This window comes from Biomphalaria glabrata, chromosome 5 (assembly GCF_947242115.1).
Source record: "Biomphalaria glabrata chromosome 5, xgBioGlab47.1, whole genome shotgun sequence".
NCBI classification, from domain to species: domain Eukaryota; kingdom Metazoa; phylum Mollusca; class Gastropoda; family Planorbidae; genus Biomphalaria; species Biomphalaria glabrata.
Genome location: NC_074715.1, coordinates 30,342,488 through 30,359,072, shown reverse-complemented (window position 1 = coordinate 30,359,072; position 16,585 = coordinate 30,342,488). Strand labels below are relative to the sequence as shown.

Sequence of the window (16,585 nt, the reverse complement as noted above, 5' to 3'; positions counted from 1 at the left end):
AAATACTCCTTCCCTGGTGTTATTAGAGCATAGAATGGGTTGCCTGAGCCAGGCAGGAAAACCAGTGACTTGGCAGAACTTAAGTCATTGGTTAACATACATGACTAGATGCATGAATCGTAGGACGTAATCATCTTCTTTTTTGAAGTAACGTCTGTATTATATAAGTATAAGATTAGATTAGAAAACAAGATTGCCCAACAGGTCTGATATCTCGTTTTGAATCTGCAGGTCAAGGTAAAGGTTCGCTTTTTCTTAAGAATGTATGCAACTGCTAAAAAATTGTCGTTGTTAGTTTTGTCACCCAAACTATAATCTTAGCGATGACCACTAAATGAAAGGTTGTTACATGCTAAAGTTAAAACTAAAATTCACTATGCGATGAATTACTTTCCGTCACTAATTGTCAACTTCTTCAATGTGTTCTTTGTTGACATCACCCACCGTTCTCAGTCGTTCATGGTGTCTGTAGGTTTGGCAAGTTGTTGATGAAATTAAGTCATTAGTTGGCTCTTTTTTTTTTTTAATTCGGTTGGAAAAAAAACACATTGATTCTGTCTTAGTGTATAAACACGAGACCATCCGAACGACAGTCCAGTGTACATTAAAAATTCAATATCTTTAAAGATTCCTTATGTAACAGAATATGATGTTACTTTTGCCATGGATTATACGCCACTGGTATAGTAGTACATATTGTTTAGTCTAAATTTATGGTAATAGAAAAATGAAAAAAAATGCAGAAAAATAAGATGATACTATCAACGGTTTTATCAAAATAGATGGGAAAAACCAAATGAAAGAATAGGTCCCACATGTCACCACCAACGATCCTTCACCACCATTACAATAAACCTGACGAAAGCAGTCCCTCACATCATAAACGTTCAAGCCGCTAATGCATGCCACTCTGCCAGGAGCATGGGTCAACGTTTTAAATTTACATATTTTTAAAACTCTTTTAAGAAAATTGTAATTATTGTTCTCCCACGTTGTTGTCACCCCTCATGTAGGTCACACTTGGTCATTAGTCATGGGCCCAGGCGCAATGAAACCACTACTCGCCATGCAGTGCCGTATTTAGAGTTGAAAAGGCCTTAAGCTGTTTGAGAAATGGCGCCGTTTTGGGGGCCCTTTTATAAGTCCAGATATTATATATAACTACTAAATATTTCTTGGGGGCCCTAATGTTGCATAGGGGTAAATCTGACCCTGGCGCAATGGTTGTTGCGCCATCGGGAGTGGGCTCCTTAATGATCGTGGGCCCGGGTTCATTGAACCCCTTCGCCCCATGGATGCTACGCCACTGCCCTTCGTAAGCCTGCATCCAACATAACAAGGCAAGCCCTAACCCGTAAACCTTAAGGAAAGAGGAAGAGGCGACGGAACAGGAATACATGGCGCGGCGATTCGGAAGTAGATCTTAAGAACTTCGTCCTTGAGACAATATCTACCAGTGATGCACACCTTATTTCCCTTATTCGATATCAAAAAAAGAAAATAAATAATTACCAATAATTAATTGACTAATTGAATATTTTTGTTTATTGATACATGTTTTGTTCGATACAACAAATAATTGTTTAAAGTATCAACTTGATCCGAGAATGGGTCTAGGAAAATAACGTGTACACACTTTTTACCAGCCTGACAGACAGACAGAGTGAGTTGATAAAAGCTTTGCAAAAAAAAAAAAAAAGACTTAATGAAATCGTTTTTCTCACTTCGTGTTCGCTGTGCTAAATATATCGAAAATATTTTCGAAAACTGCTCTTTGACCTCAAACATTAAATATACTTTTAAAAAAAAACAAGGTTACAAAAGAAAGTTTGTGTGGAAACAAAAACTCAAAATCGACCCCCGAAGTGGTCCACCCAAGCAGGCTTCAATATTTTCAGAAAGAACATGGATTCAAACCCAGGATCCCCGGTTCGGAAGCCAAGCGCTTTACCGCTCAGCCACCGCGCCTACCCAGCCCTAACTGATGTCTTATAATTGATCTAATTGTTTTGAAAAGGATCAGTCTCTTATTCGAATCCTGAAAAAAAAAAAAAAATTTCCGCAATAAAATATATTTACAGAAAAATGAAGTTTACAAGAATACTATTTGTTTTAAATTAGGTCTAACTTATAATGCATACTAATTAGCTTTTTCTCTTTAAAAAAACTTTTTGCATAATTGATTTTAAAAATGAGGTTTTTCGCTTTCAGAAAAAAAAAAGTAGCCGTTGCATCAAAACTTTGTATGGTCTAAAATATTGTGATGTCGGATTTTCAATATCTTTTCTAGTTTACGAGATCTAAACGGGACGGACGGACAGACGGACAGACATTTCGCACAAAACTAATAGCGTCTTTTCCCCTTTCGGGGGCTGCTAAAAATGTAATTTTAATTTTATAAAATACTTTTTATTTATTTATTTTTCTTGAAAAATATTTTATTGCGGAAATTTTTTTTTTTGAGCCTTTTCAAAACAATTAGATCAATTATAAGACATCAGTTAGGCCAGGGGAGTCGCGGTGGCTGAGCGGTTAAGCGCTTGGCTTCCGAACCGGGGGTCCTAGGTTCGAATCTTGGTGAAGACTGGGATTTTCAACTTTGGAATCTTTGGGAGCCTCTGAGTCCTCTCAGCTCTAATGGGTACCTGACATTAGTTGGGGAAAAGTAAAAGCGGTTGGTCGTTGTGCTGGCTACATGACACCCTCGTTAGCCGTAGGCCACAAAAACAGATGAACTTTACATCATCTGCCACAAGGTCTAAATGGAGAACTAGTTAGGCCAGGTTGACATCTAAATTTACATTCACTTTCACCTATTCTTTGATCCTCGGGACCGTTGACAGTGTTTCCACACAAACTGTCTTTTGTAACCTTGTTTGTTTTGTTTTTGTCTAATCAAGGTGTGCCATTTGTGGTGCGCGAACCCCGTGTTGCCGAGCCTTGCTGTACACTGTTGTCACGGTCTCTTGTAGTAGGTTAAGTAGATGAGGGAAAATGATTTTGTAACCACCTTCGCGTCGACCTGACACCTGATCTTTTTATTAAATTACACCTGAAAAATATATCCGGGTAGCTTAGTTGTTGCTTTTTACCTTTAATGGACACTTTATGTCACAGGTGTGTTCAGCACAAGAAACAAGGGAGCGCACTTTTCTTAAAACTTGATTGATTGATGAGAACAGGACCGGTCTTAGGCCACTGCGACCTATGTGGCCGCAGTGGGTCCCACATTTTCATAGGCCCCGAGCTAATTGTATGTGTATATTATTAAATTAAACCATTATAACTTATGTTACAGTGTTCCCGTGGCCTCCTGATTTTCCACGGGCTCATGGAAATCTCAAGAAATCATAAAAATGTCCTGAAAAATAGACAGAATTGTCATATTGGGGTGTCATTCAATTACTTGAGGTCAACAATTCGCAAAGAGAGGTTGAACAATTTGGCAATACTTGCAATGGCTTTTGAGCGTGATCTATGTAGGAAACAGAATTTTGATTTATACTGTATGCCTTTGCTACATGCAAGGTTCGTAAAGTTAACTTGATCGTGATATTGTCCTAAGTAAAGAATAAATCAAATGCAAAGACAAATTTATTTTCCAATACAAAATCTTAATATTCACTAATTATATTTATCCCTACCCAGACTGGGCCCGCGCAATCCATTTCGCTTAGTACCACGGTCCTGAATAAAAAACATTGAATTCTTTAATCCAAATCTTAGGCTAATTGAATTTTTGCTTGCACTAGGGATGTGATTTCTTAGTTTTGTTTATATACAGTCTGAGATCCGCTCTGAGGCAACTAATAGTTGATATTGTGCATTCGTTGTGCCATTTATATAGTATCTCTCAGGACATTAAAAAGCTTTAAAATAATGAAATCATTGCTAGGATCAAATGAACACGGTTACAGTATTCGTAGTCATTAGTACAAAGCTTCTATCAACTCACCCAATCTGTTAGCCTGGTAAATATATTGTAGATCAGTGGTTCCCAAACATTTTTGTCTCGTAGACCCCTTGCCATGTTTTCTTGTTTTCGGTAGACCCCCTGCTCAACTTGCACATTTTTGCACATTTTTGCAAATTCATTAACATTTTTTTAACAAACTTCTAACTGTAGTGAGTTGAGGAGTGAAAAATTAATTTTAAACTACACAACTTTGGATATTATGTTTAATATACGAATTTGTCGTTCTATGAAGTAGTCTTTCCAAAATTAAATATTATTTAATTAATTAATATGCCTTAAGTATCATTGTAAAAGGGTTCGCAAGGAAGAGTTTCTCGTGTATTTCTTGATCTTTCACGTGTGGGTCAAATGTTGAATCTGCTGAACTGTTTTCATTAACAGGAGATGGGTCAAAGGCGAGTGAGTAACTGGAGCCTAAACCAGTGAACTTCGAGCAGGAAGGGCTCATTTGCCTTGGCTTGCTACCCACCTAGCAGAAGGAAAACTGAATTCAAACCTCTGCTGCCTTGCTACTATTCCCAAACATGGGAAAGGTTTCGTGGGTCAACACTAAGAAAATATAAGGAGACGGTGACCATTAGCGCCATGTATTTCTGGGCCGTCCCCTCTTTCTCTTTCCTTGGGGGTTACAGGTTAGGGCTTGCCTTGTTATGTTGGATGCAGGCTTGCGAAGGGTGTGAACTATCCATCTCCAGCGTCTCTGAAGGATATCTACTTCAGTGGGCTGCTGCTTTGTTCTTTGCCACAGTTCCTCATTCAAGATCTTGTCTGGCCAGCGGATCATAAGAATTTTCATCAGGCAGGTATTGATGAATACCTGGATTTTTTTATGGTGGTGATGATGGTTCTCCAGGTATCCGCGATTTGGAAGCAGATGGGCAATACGTGGCGACGGTTAGAGAGATTCGCCCAGAACTGAGATGCCTGGAGGAAGCTGGTTGGTAACCTATGCCCAGAAGGGACTACAGGCATAGATGAGATGAGATGGTGACCATTATATAGTTTGTAGCACACAGCGCTACACCTTGTCAGACCAAACTGTATTTATGTATTTTGCAAAGATTTACATAAGAAGCTTTTAATTTTATAACTCATGCCACCGAAGCGACCTTGAACTGTATTGTTGCTTAAAGAAATTCTTTTAATAATAACAGATGTAGGTTTGTGTAAAACGACTGGTAGAATCAATGTTTGACCTTTGCTGTTTTCCGTATTTTGCTATAAGAAACGAAATCTTGTAAGACGCTCACAAACCATCATCTTCTCAATATGATGTCGAACTATGATTTTGCGGGTCTATTTTGAACTTTTGAGTGTTCGAAAGTTTTTAAAATCTTTATTTTTGTCAGGGTAGCATTGTCTCAGATGATCTTCCAGCGAACCTGGTTCATATCGTCATAAAAAAAGTCACTTAGGCTTGTTCGACAAGGAAAGAATGAATCCCAATTTTAAATAATTAATGCTGTACTGTCTACATTTTTTTTTGTTCTAAATATTAGTTACATGTAGACAAAATTAAGCTATTTAAATAAGTATTGAAATTAATTACAACAATTTTTCATTTGAATAGCAGGATAAATATTTAAAGGATTAACGAAGGTACAAATCATATATTAGTGTATGCAATAATTACATAAGTGGAATGTGAACATAAAATGTGCTTAAATGAAATCTGTTATCGAAGACCCCCGTGAGCATCTCATGGACCCCCAATTTAGTTTTTTACTTTCGTGGACCCCTTGGAGGTCTTCGTAGACCCCTGGGGGTCTATATAGACCACTTTGGGAATCACCGTAGTAGATAGTATCTCACACTTCCCACTTTCGGATTAAGTCGAAATTTTGTACAATTATTCATAGTCGGTGACATACATGAATCTGAATTTAAAAAAAACTATAAATTGATCAACTACTAGTAACTAGCGTTATTAGAATTTGGTTAATATAGAAAATGGAGTTAACCTATGTTTTTAAAAAGTATTTTTTTTATTTTGCTTGTTAATTTTTTTTATTATTATTATTATTTCTAAACCATTACCAACTCTTTTTTTTTTAAGATAATAATTCCAGTATCAAGAGCCTATAACTCTTGACTGTCTCTTTGTAGACGAAGTTCCTTAGATTGCAACTTTCGAGTCTATTTGTTTTTTCGACGTCCTGTAAAAGTGTACAATGTTAAGCCTCTGTTTAAAGAAATCTTAATTTCTGTTGGTCAAATAAATTTTGATGTTCAAAAAAAAAAAAATTCGCATAAAAAGTGTAAAGATCAAATGTTAAAAAAATTTGCACTCGTGTAAACACAATAAAAGCAATAATGATAATGAAAACACACTTGAACGCTGGGACTGTGTGTTTAATGTAGGGGTTGAATTCTCGTCTGGCCGCGCACCCCTGAAAGTCTATCAACCCAGCACGTTAATTAAGTCAAACAAGTAATCAAGTCATGGCAGTGGGCTAACGTACAGTATTTAACAACAAAGCAGTAAAGTAATAAATGTTTAATCATATGATATGATATGATAGTTCATTCATAGCTATTAGAGGAAAACAAATAGTCAATTTTACATATTAAGTACTATTTCAGTGAAAATGCATTATTTACAAAATAGATTAGTGCCTTATGTATAAAAGTTGTACTTGAAGTATTTCTTAAGTACCTTGATAATCCTAGATGCTTAAGTATCTTGTAATGTGTATTACTGATGCGAGTTGAATTATTAGGACACACATCACGTCAGAAAGAAAACCAACAGGATCAATGCACAGTAACTCGAGATGAAATAGAATAACGAGCTTTAATGCAGAATGTGCCACAATCGACTCAGCCACTAAAACGATGTTATCCCTTCAAGAGCCTAGAAGTAACTGTCCTAAAAGTCTCCAATACTAATCTCTAACCCAATACCTATGTCGTCACTAGAAAATGTCGCTTTCAAATTCAGTTTACTATAATGCGTTTCTTAACTAACTAAGTGCCTAACACTTAACACAAAGTCACCCTTAGTTGTAATGTCAGATATACAACTCGGGCTCACACTGCCCACAGCCAAATACACTTCTGCACAACGATGAAGTATGGCCTGTACAAATAGCCAACCGACCATGCTCAGGTCAAGCTAGTCTTAAATACACTTCTGCACAACGATGAAGTATGGCCTGTACAAATAGCCAACCGACCATGCTCAGGTCAAGCTAGTCTTAAATACACTTCTGCACAACGATGAAGTATGGCCTGTACAAATACAAAGCCAACCGACCATGCTCAGGTCAAGCTAGTCTTAAATACACTTCTGCACAACGATGAAGTATGGCCTGTACAAATACAAAGCCAACCGACCATGCTCAGGTCAAGCTAGTCTTAAATACACTTCTGCACAACGATGAAGTATGGCCTGTACAAATACAAAGCCAACCGACCATGCTCAGGTCAAGCTAGTCTTAAATACACTTCTGCACAACGATGAAGTATGGCCTGTACAAATACAAAGCCAACCGACCATGCTCAGGTCAAGCTAGTCTTAAATACACTTCTGCACAACGATGAAGTATGGCCTGTACAAATAGACAACCGACCATGCTCAGGTCAAGCTAGTCTTAAATACACTTCTGCACAACGATGAAGTATGGCCTGTACAAATAGCCAACTGACCATGCTCAGGTCAAGCTAGTCTTAAATACACTTCTGCACAACGATGAAGTATGGCCTGTACAAATAGCCAACTGACCATGCTCAGGTCAAGCTAGTCTTAAATACACTTCTGCACAACGATGAAGTATGGCCTGTACAAATACAAAGCCAACCGACCATGCTCAGGTCAAGCTAGTCTTAAATACACTTCTGCACAACGATGAAGTATGGCCTGTACAAATAGACAACCGACCATGCTCAGGTCAAGCTAGTCTTAAATACACTTCTGCACAACGATGAAGTATGGCCTGTACAAATAGACAACCGACCATGCTCAGGTCAAGCTAGTCTTAAATACACTTCTGCACAACGATGAAGTATGGCCTGTACAAATACAAAGCCAACCGACCATGCTCAGGTCAAGCTAGTCTTAAATACACTTCTGCACAACGATGAAGTATGGCCTGTACAAATAGACAACCGACCATGCTCAGGTCAAGCTAGTCTTAAATACACTTCTGCACAACGATGAAGTATGGCCTGTACAAATAGACAACCGACCATGCTCAGGTCAAGCTAGTCTTAAATACACTTCTGCACAACGATGAAGTATGGCCTGTACAAATAGCCAACTGACCATGGTCAGGTCAAGCTAGTCTTAAATACACTTCTGCACAACGATGAAGTATGGCCTGTACAAATAGCCAACTGACCATGCTCAGGTCAAGCTAGTCTTAAATACACTTCTGCACAACGATGAAGTATGGCCTGTACAAATAGCCAACTGACCATGCTCAGGTCAAGCTAGTCTTAAATACACTTCTGCACAACGATGAAGTATGGCCTGTACAAATAGCCAACTGACCATGCTCAGGTCAAGCTAGTCTTAAATACACTTCTGCACAACGATGAAGTATGGCCTGTACAAATACAAAGCCAACCGACCATGCTCAGGTCAAGCTAGTCTTAAATACACTTCTGCACAACGATGAAGTATGGCCTGTACAAATAGACAACCGACCATGCTCAGGTCAAGCTAGTCTTAAATACACTTCTGCACAACGATGAAGTATGGCCTGTACAAATAGACAACCGACCATGCTCAGGTCAAGCTAGTCTTAAATACACTTCTGCACAACGATGAAGTATGGCCTGTACAAATAGACAACCGACCATGCTCAGGTCAAGCTAGTCTTAAATACACTTCTGCACAACGATGAAGTATGGCCTGTACAAATACAAAGCCAACCGACCATGCTCAGGTCAAGCTAGTCTTAAATACACTTCTGCACAACGATGAAGTATGGCCTGTACAAATAGACAACCGACCATGCTCAGGTCAAGCTAGTCTTAAATACACTTCTGCACAACGATGAAGTATGGCCTGTACAAATAGACAACCGACCATGCTCAGGTCAAGCTAGTCTTAAATACACTTCTGCACAACGATGAAGTATGGCCTGTACAAATACAAAGCCAACCGACCATGCTCAGGTCAAGCTAGTCTTAAATACACTTCTGCACAACGATGAAGTATGGCCTGTACAAATAGACAACCGACCATGCTCAGGTCAAGCTAGTCTTAAATACACTTCTGCACAACGATGAAGTATGGCCTGTACAAATACAAAGCCAACTGACCATGCTCAGGTCAAGCTAGTCTTAAATACAATTTCTAGCTTTTCTCGACTTGACTCAATTCAATATCAAAATATTTAAAAGACTTTATTTTGACTTAAAAGTTCAAAGACTATGGAGGAAAGCCGTATTTTAAGTGGTTGCACTGTCCAAGATGTTGATCTACATCAATGCAAAGCTATCTGGGGGTAAAATAGCAGGTTTGATACAAAGATGAACAGCTACTTTCGAGTTATTAAGTTGGCAAGAGGGATCTTTCAACTTATCGTCCTTGACATTGAATCCATTGATTTCAAAATCTCTCCCGATTTTTTCTTACGTTTTTTTGTTTCTGGAGGTTCCCTTATATTACCTTTATATGCCCCTTATATTCCATTATATTACTTTATATGCCCCTTATACCTATATTCCATTATATTCCCTTATATTTCCTTATATTTCCCTTATACGCCCCTTATATTCCATTATATTACCTTATATTCCCTTATATTTCCTTATATTATCCTTATATTACCCTTATATTCCATTATATTCCCTTATATTCCCCTTATATTACCCTTATATTACATTATATTCCCTTATATTCCCCTTATATTACCCTTATATGCCCCTTATATTCCATTATATTCCCTTATATTTCCTTATATTACCCTTATATGCCCCTTATATTACCTGATATTACCTGATATTACCCTTACATTTCACTATGTCACTTTTTTTTCTTTTTATCTATTACTGTATGTCATTGCATAAAAATGTAAATAGGATCTTAAGATTTAAAGTGTAAACACAACAGGTATTAACATTAATCGAGAACATCACCAATAGTTTATTTCGATGCATCCTATCTGACATCACATCTCAAATAAAGCTAATCCGAGAGATTCGAATACGTCAATACATCTTGTCCTTTAATCTTTCGGACGTTGTCCTTGTAACATGCTTGGCTTGTGAAGTTCACAGACCTGGATTGAGATCAAATCTAGCTATACATGTCGAGCTGACTTTATAAGTTTTAATAAAAGTACAATGTAATCAAAATGTTAAAACTGAAAATGGTTTTTAAAAAAGACAAAAAAATGGGTAATGCTGTACCAATGAATCAATCTGGAACTCAACAGGAGACACAAAATAAGGAGAATGTCTCTGATTGTTTAGAGTGTAGCTTCAGCCCCAAACATCAATGAATGCCGCCAGTCTACTGTAATGAATTCAATGCCATCTTTTTTTTTTGAATTCTAAATAAAGTTCTTCATCTTCATTTCTGTGTTATTGACATTGTCAAGTTGTAATGCTATAACTTAAACGTCTCAACAATTACCCGGAAGTCTTCCGGATGTGAAAACAACGAGGCGATTGAAAAAAAATAAAAGGGGGTTGACTGGTTATAAAATACGGTTATTAATCTATTAATAGCGTTCGAGTAGGTCGAATCAAAATATATAAACAGAATAAATCTTGAACAGTGACAGTTGTTATTGAAGAAACAGGTAAGTCAACGCGACTACTGAAGTTTACAGCCTATAATCTCCCTTCCTCTGACATACTCTCTCTCTCTTCTCTTCGACTGGTCATATACTTAGCAGTGATTGCAGAATGACAAATATTAAATATGAAAAATGACAATCCAAATAAATAAAAACAAATTAACTTATTATTAAAAAGATGATTGTTCTAAATTTAGACTCAAGAAATGGATTGAGAGAAAGAGACAAAGATGTGTAGATATTACAAAGTTAGAACAATATGCATTTTGTATAACACATTCACTGACACCTGTATTTGGCGACTGCGAAGCTCATGAAGTATTGATGTATAATCATGAATTAGATCTCTTTAGAACGAAAGAAAATACATGAAATTATTTTTGGCACAACATATATTGCAGTTATTATTGCAGATTAATAACATTTTTTTTTCATAATTGGGATCATATCATCATATTTTTTAAATGAGTTTTTAATTACCTCGTGTTTACACATTTAACTAAATTTTGTACCATTTATAACTGACCTAAATGTGTACATTTCTTAGACACTTTGAACACAGCCAATCATCACGATGCCTTTTTGTGCCAACTTTTGTGTTTCCTTCTTCCTGATTGGATACGTCTGCTCGGTCCCCGTGGATGTCCCCAACAAGTGTCCGCAACCAAGCGCTGCCATTCCAGCACCAAGGGCCTTCTACTACGTCCATCCTGACGACTGTACATCTTTTTTCTCGTGTTCTTTTGGAGTCCCTCACCAGACGTACTGTGCCCCAGGCACAAGATTTAGCAATGTCTTCAACGCTTGTGCAACTGAGTTCTCTCACTACGACACCTGCAGCCGTGAGTAATTAGAATAACACTAAGAAACTTTCATGACGTTTGTACTATTTGATATTTATCTTCTCTGTCACTACAGAGGCTCAATGTCTTCGTGCAGGTGTAAAACTCGTTTTCTTTTTATGTCGTTGTTATCTTGTTATAGAGGTTAGGGTTAAGAAGAAATGAAAAAAAAAAGTGAATTCTGTTGTGAATTCCATAATTGGATAACTACTGTTCATTGGCATTATGTATCACCCAAAAATTATTAGATTCTACGTGAATTTTTAATCAATTAAAAATTTAAACAAAAAGTCAATGAATTATTGATATTTATAAAGGGAAATAACTTCTACATTATTGAGATATATAATGCGGAGTTCTTTTCCTTAGATAAGCCTCGTTTTTTTAAAGGATATTTGATATTGTGCTTGTTTGAGTTCTGCTAACACAGAGTATTGCGGTGTAGTGTGTTCTTCTTTCCTTAACATTCTACTTGGAACTGGAGAATAAATGAAGAGACGGTAATATATAATTCAAGACCATGACGTGTTTATTAATGTATTAATTTATTCAATATTTTGACCAACAGGAGAGAACGCTGTACGGGAATGTTCTAGAGGAGCAACACTCATTGGTCACCCAACAATTTGTCAAAGATACTACAACTGCTCTGACCATTCGATTCGAGATCCTAGAGGCTTCTTGAAGGAGTTTGAAAGTGAATGCCCTTACCCCCAACTCTTTGACATTGTAGAGAGGCGATGCAAATCTTTCAAAGAAGCTTACTGCGGCCCTTACAGAAATCCAGACGTTGAACCTTGTGAGTACATCCAGGCACACAGTTGATACAAATTTAAAAGTTATTTCTGTGATGACTTTATTTGCTTCAAATCAATTATGAAATGAGATAGTAACAAGATAAAGGGGACCAGGTAGTCACGATATCATACGATATTGAAAAACGAGACAATCTAAGACTGGCTCCTCAAACACCAGGGCAGGCGCCACTTTGACCTATAATGTATGTGGTCAAGAGTACTACAATCACAACAAGAATTTTTCAAGATAATCCATAGTCATCTGACGATTGAAGGCGGTTAACAATAATGTTAAAAAAACGATACTGATTGTTTCATTTCAATATGTTATGCTGGAGTGACATGCCATGCTGACTTACGTTTCCACTGAATAAGCAATTGTTTGTTTGTTTCTGTCATGCGGTGAACACAGGCACATCTTTTAATTCGTCTGCATTACTGTGTTTCACATATTTTGCTTGCAATAAATAAATTATAGCGTTTATATATAGCGCTACTTCCATGCTCAGAGCGATATGGACCAACCTCATTTGTGGACCAGTGGTGGGAGGGGGTATCTGGGAGAAGGTTTTTCTGTGCTGCCTTTAGGCGCTCAGTAAACACAACTCTGCTCGAGTCGGGTGTCGAACCTCAAGCCCCTTCATAGGCAGCCAAGCCAAGGGTATTTAGCCTTTTGACCACGCTTCCCACGGTACGCCTTCAAACTTGCAGTCACTTTTGTTTTGTAATTATAATCTAGAGGGTCTTTACAGTAGAGCTAACGCTGTTTCACTGTAGAGGATTTCTATAGACAGTAATCGACTTGTATAACAATTTTAAATATTCATTACAGCTGTTGAACATTTTCATGTTCTAAACAAAACATTTTATTCTCCACCACCACTTCAAGTTGGCACGTGTTCCCAGTGGGTCCACATTGAAATGTTATTGCCGAAGTGTAAATGAATATCTTAAAAAAAATAAAGTTGTTTTTTTGTGTTCAGTAAGAAAAATATTTCTTTGGTCTCTAGGTGCCTACGTCAATAACTTGTGTGGAACTAGCCATTGCCAGCCTTGTAATGACCGACTTCCGTCATGTGCAGGACTTTCTGATGGCTTTCATGTAAGTAGAGACACGTAAGACTAGATGCAACGAGTTTGGACTAGTCAAAAGTATCTCCGACTGCCTCAGTTTAAAACCTACTTTCTTCTTCGCCTCAACCACCACCCTCTGGAAATATCTATCTAAATACTACCACAACATATAGAAACGCTGAATCTTTCTTTTGTCTAACGTCCTCGATAAATTGAAAAAAAACTTAACTAGTTTTATGTCTGTCAGACCGTCTGTCTGGGTGTTCGTTTCTCGTTTAGCTTTTTAAAAAAAAATTCAGATGTTATTGGAAATCTGTTTTCACCTGAATTTGTAGCATTGTCAGAAATATCAGTGCAATCGTAACTTTGAGTCTTCTAAACTCCAACCATTTTTGTTTAACTCTATATGCCAACCGTTTGCTTGAGTTATTGTTCTAGATTATAATATGATCATAACCATTTTTAAAACAAGACAAAGTTCATATTCAAATAGTTACCGAGATATTGTCCGTAATGAAGGTGAATAAGTAATTTTGACTTTACATACTTATTGTTATTTGTCAAAGATAATGTTGTTTAAGTTAGATATAATGCATACCATGTGCTTTTAAGAATCTAAGTGTTACAGCTACTTAGAGTTGTCACCCTAATTGTGCACTGTAGTTATCAAGTCTAAACTTTGTGTGCCTTACATTTTGACATATTTTAAAACAAGATTTAAGAGACAGTTTGTGTGGGAATGACCATTAGCGATGTGCTCTATTGATACCCGTCGATGGGAACATATTCATCTGTAAAAAAAAAAAAAAAAAGCTCAATAGTAAATTACATTTCACCCTGTGTTTGTCGTGTCTATTTTTCTGCATCCATTACCAAAAAGCGGACCCACGTAGGCTGTCTACTAGTTTGAATGAAAACTCAATATAACATTGTTATCTTGTTTTTTCTAATATTGTTGATTTCATGTTTAGGAGCATCCTCTGCGCCTGTGGACCCCCTATTATATAGAGTGCGATACACAAAGAACGATAAACGCCAGATTAATGTGCCCTAGTGCTCCTGTAGGTGGCGCTGGTATCTACTCTCCCGTCAAGAAAACCTGCGTGTCCCTGTGGGAAGTCCCGAGAGACAAAGGCGGACTTGAGCCGAGCTGTGATGGAAAGGCTGCTGGGAAGTACCGAACAGACGAGAACCCTGCTGTCTATTACACTTGTCCCGGGGCCGTCGTTGCCTACTGCCCTGTGGGAACTGTCTTCAGAAATGGGAGCTGTAGCTAAGCAATTGACAACTAACTTAATAATAACAAGTAATTTATAAGAATCATCTGAAGAAAATCCTTTTTTTTTCATTTCAAAATTTTTTTTATCCAAAATAATGTTGCATTCAAATGTATGAATTAATCCGACTGTCTGTATATATATATATATATATATATATATATATATATATATATATATATATATATATATATATATATATATATATATATATGTATGTATGTATGTATGTATGTATGTATGTATGTATGTATGTATGTGTGTGTGTATGTGTGTGTGTGTGTATGTGTGTGTGTGTGTCTGTGTGATGCTTTTTTGATTTGTAAGATGAATGCAATAAAGAAAATAAAACAATGACAAACGATGTTTGTGGTATAAATAAGTACTAACACATATAATCATATATAAAATGTAAACCAAATGTATATACAACACACTGACCAAGGAAAAAAAACTAAAAATAGTTTATAACTTGTAGAGATATGAGCTTTGTTTCATTCCATATTTCGAGACTACCTGGAGCTTACTGCATCAACTTTCTCTCGACGTGTCAATCTTATATTCTCTGAGAAGCTTCTTTGGTGTATTATTTTTTTTATTTATCTGCTTTTCTCTAATCAAGAATCTTATCTTTTTTTTCTTTAGTGTTTTATTAACTGCAATTACATCTAACTGACATAGATCTAATTCTCACAAACTATGCCAGGTTCCTTGACATGCCTTTTGATATGTTCTTGGCAGTGACTAGCACTGCAGAGGTCATTGCAAAAGACAAACTCATTTAGATTGTTTCGGGAGTTTTCTAGGAAGTGTTGATTCGTCTGCATCGAATGTGACGAAATATGTAGATCTTGGTCAAGCGGGTCTGACACATCTATTAGTGCACTTCTATTTCATCTTTAGACTTAAAGACAAAGCTAAAGTGTTAGTCATTGATTTGAATAGGACATGCTAGATTAATTTAGTATAATAGCGCAAGTCTTTCTGTTTTATTATTAGTTACGTTCTTCACCTATTTTTTAACAGTACCATTTTATTTCTTTATATAAAACTAGTTGACCCACGTCGTATCAACGAATGCGTTATTTTGCAGGGCCGGCCATAGGCCATTTTATTTTATAACAGAATTCCCAAAACCTCCTGATTTACCAAGAGCTCCTTGAAATCTCCTGATATTGCAAAATATACGAAAAAGTCGTGGAAATCTTTGGAAATTATTAAAATCTTTTGAAAACTAAAAAAAAATTTTCCTGGGTTGTCATTCAAAATGGAAAACGCCAATCCTACGCGCGATGAAAAAAAAAAACGGCATTATGCAATACAGTTAATTATGGAATCTGGTAAAAGAAGCTTCTTGCGCCTCAAACTAATGAAGAATTACTTGAGGTCAACAAGGCTCGAAAAGTAATTCTGTAGGTAAAGAATGAATAAAATGCAAAGACGAATTTATTTTGTCTAATACAAACTCTTAAATTTCACTTGTTATCTATATTCCTACCCAAGCTTGGCCCCCGAAATACGTTTGGCATAGGGCCCCACAAAGATTGAGCCCGGCCCTGCTATTTAGTGACGGGTGAATACAGAGTAGATTACTTGTTCTCCCCCCCCCCCCCCCTCTCTTTTTTCTCCGCTAAAACTACCTGAGGTAGAAATAAAAAAAGTGATCTTTCTTGGTCACAACGGTCCGCCCTGCTATTTTGAGACGTGTGAACACTACTTGTTCTCCCCCCCCCCCCTTTTTATTTCGTAGGGTAACTCTAGTCCGTCCGACTTGCAGAAATAAAAGAGTGATCTTTCCTTTACTTCTTGCGTGTCCAAACTCTTGAGCCATGAAGAGAATTATATGTATATATATATATGTACCCGA

The 16,585-nt window shown here is 37.0% G+C and overlaps 1 protein-coding gene across 1 annotated transcript; it reads left to right on the top strand.

Annotated features, from left to right (window-relative positions):
- Positions 1–10,707: 10,707 nt before the first annotated feature.
- LOC106065060 (uncharacterized) lies at positions 10,708–14,880 on the top strand. Its single transcript, XM_013223823.2, has 5 exons — positions 10,708–10,731; positions 11,276–11,570; positions 12,139–12,369; positions 13,378–13,469; positions 14,413–14,880. The coding sequence occupies exons 2-5, from the start codon at positions 11,303–11,305 to the stop codon at positions 14,716–14,718; spliced, it is 897 nt and encodes a 298-aa protein (XP_013079277.2). The 5' UTR covers positions 10,708–10,731; positions 11,276–11,302; the 3' UTR covers positions 14,719–14,880.
- The last annotated feature ends 1,705 nt before the right edge of the window (positions 14,881–16,585 follow it).

Bases quoted from the DNA above. Each gene is read 5' to 3' on its own strand.
- LOC106065060 (XM_013223823.2), top strand. From the start codon at position 11,303: ATGCCTTTTTGTGCCAACTTTTGTGTTTCCTTCTTCCTGATTGGATAC. The intron at 12,370-13,377 runs GTGAGTACATCC...TTTGGTCTCTAG, and splicing joins AAATCCAGACGTTGAACCTT to GTGCCTACGTCAATAACTTG. The intron at 13,470-14,412 runs GTAAGTAGAGAC...TTTCATGTTTAG, and splicing joins GACTTTCTGATGGCTTTCAT to GAGCATCCTCTGCGCCTGTG.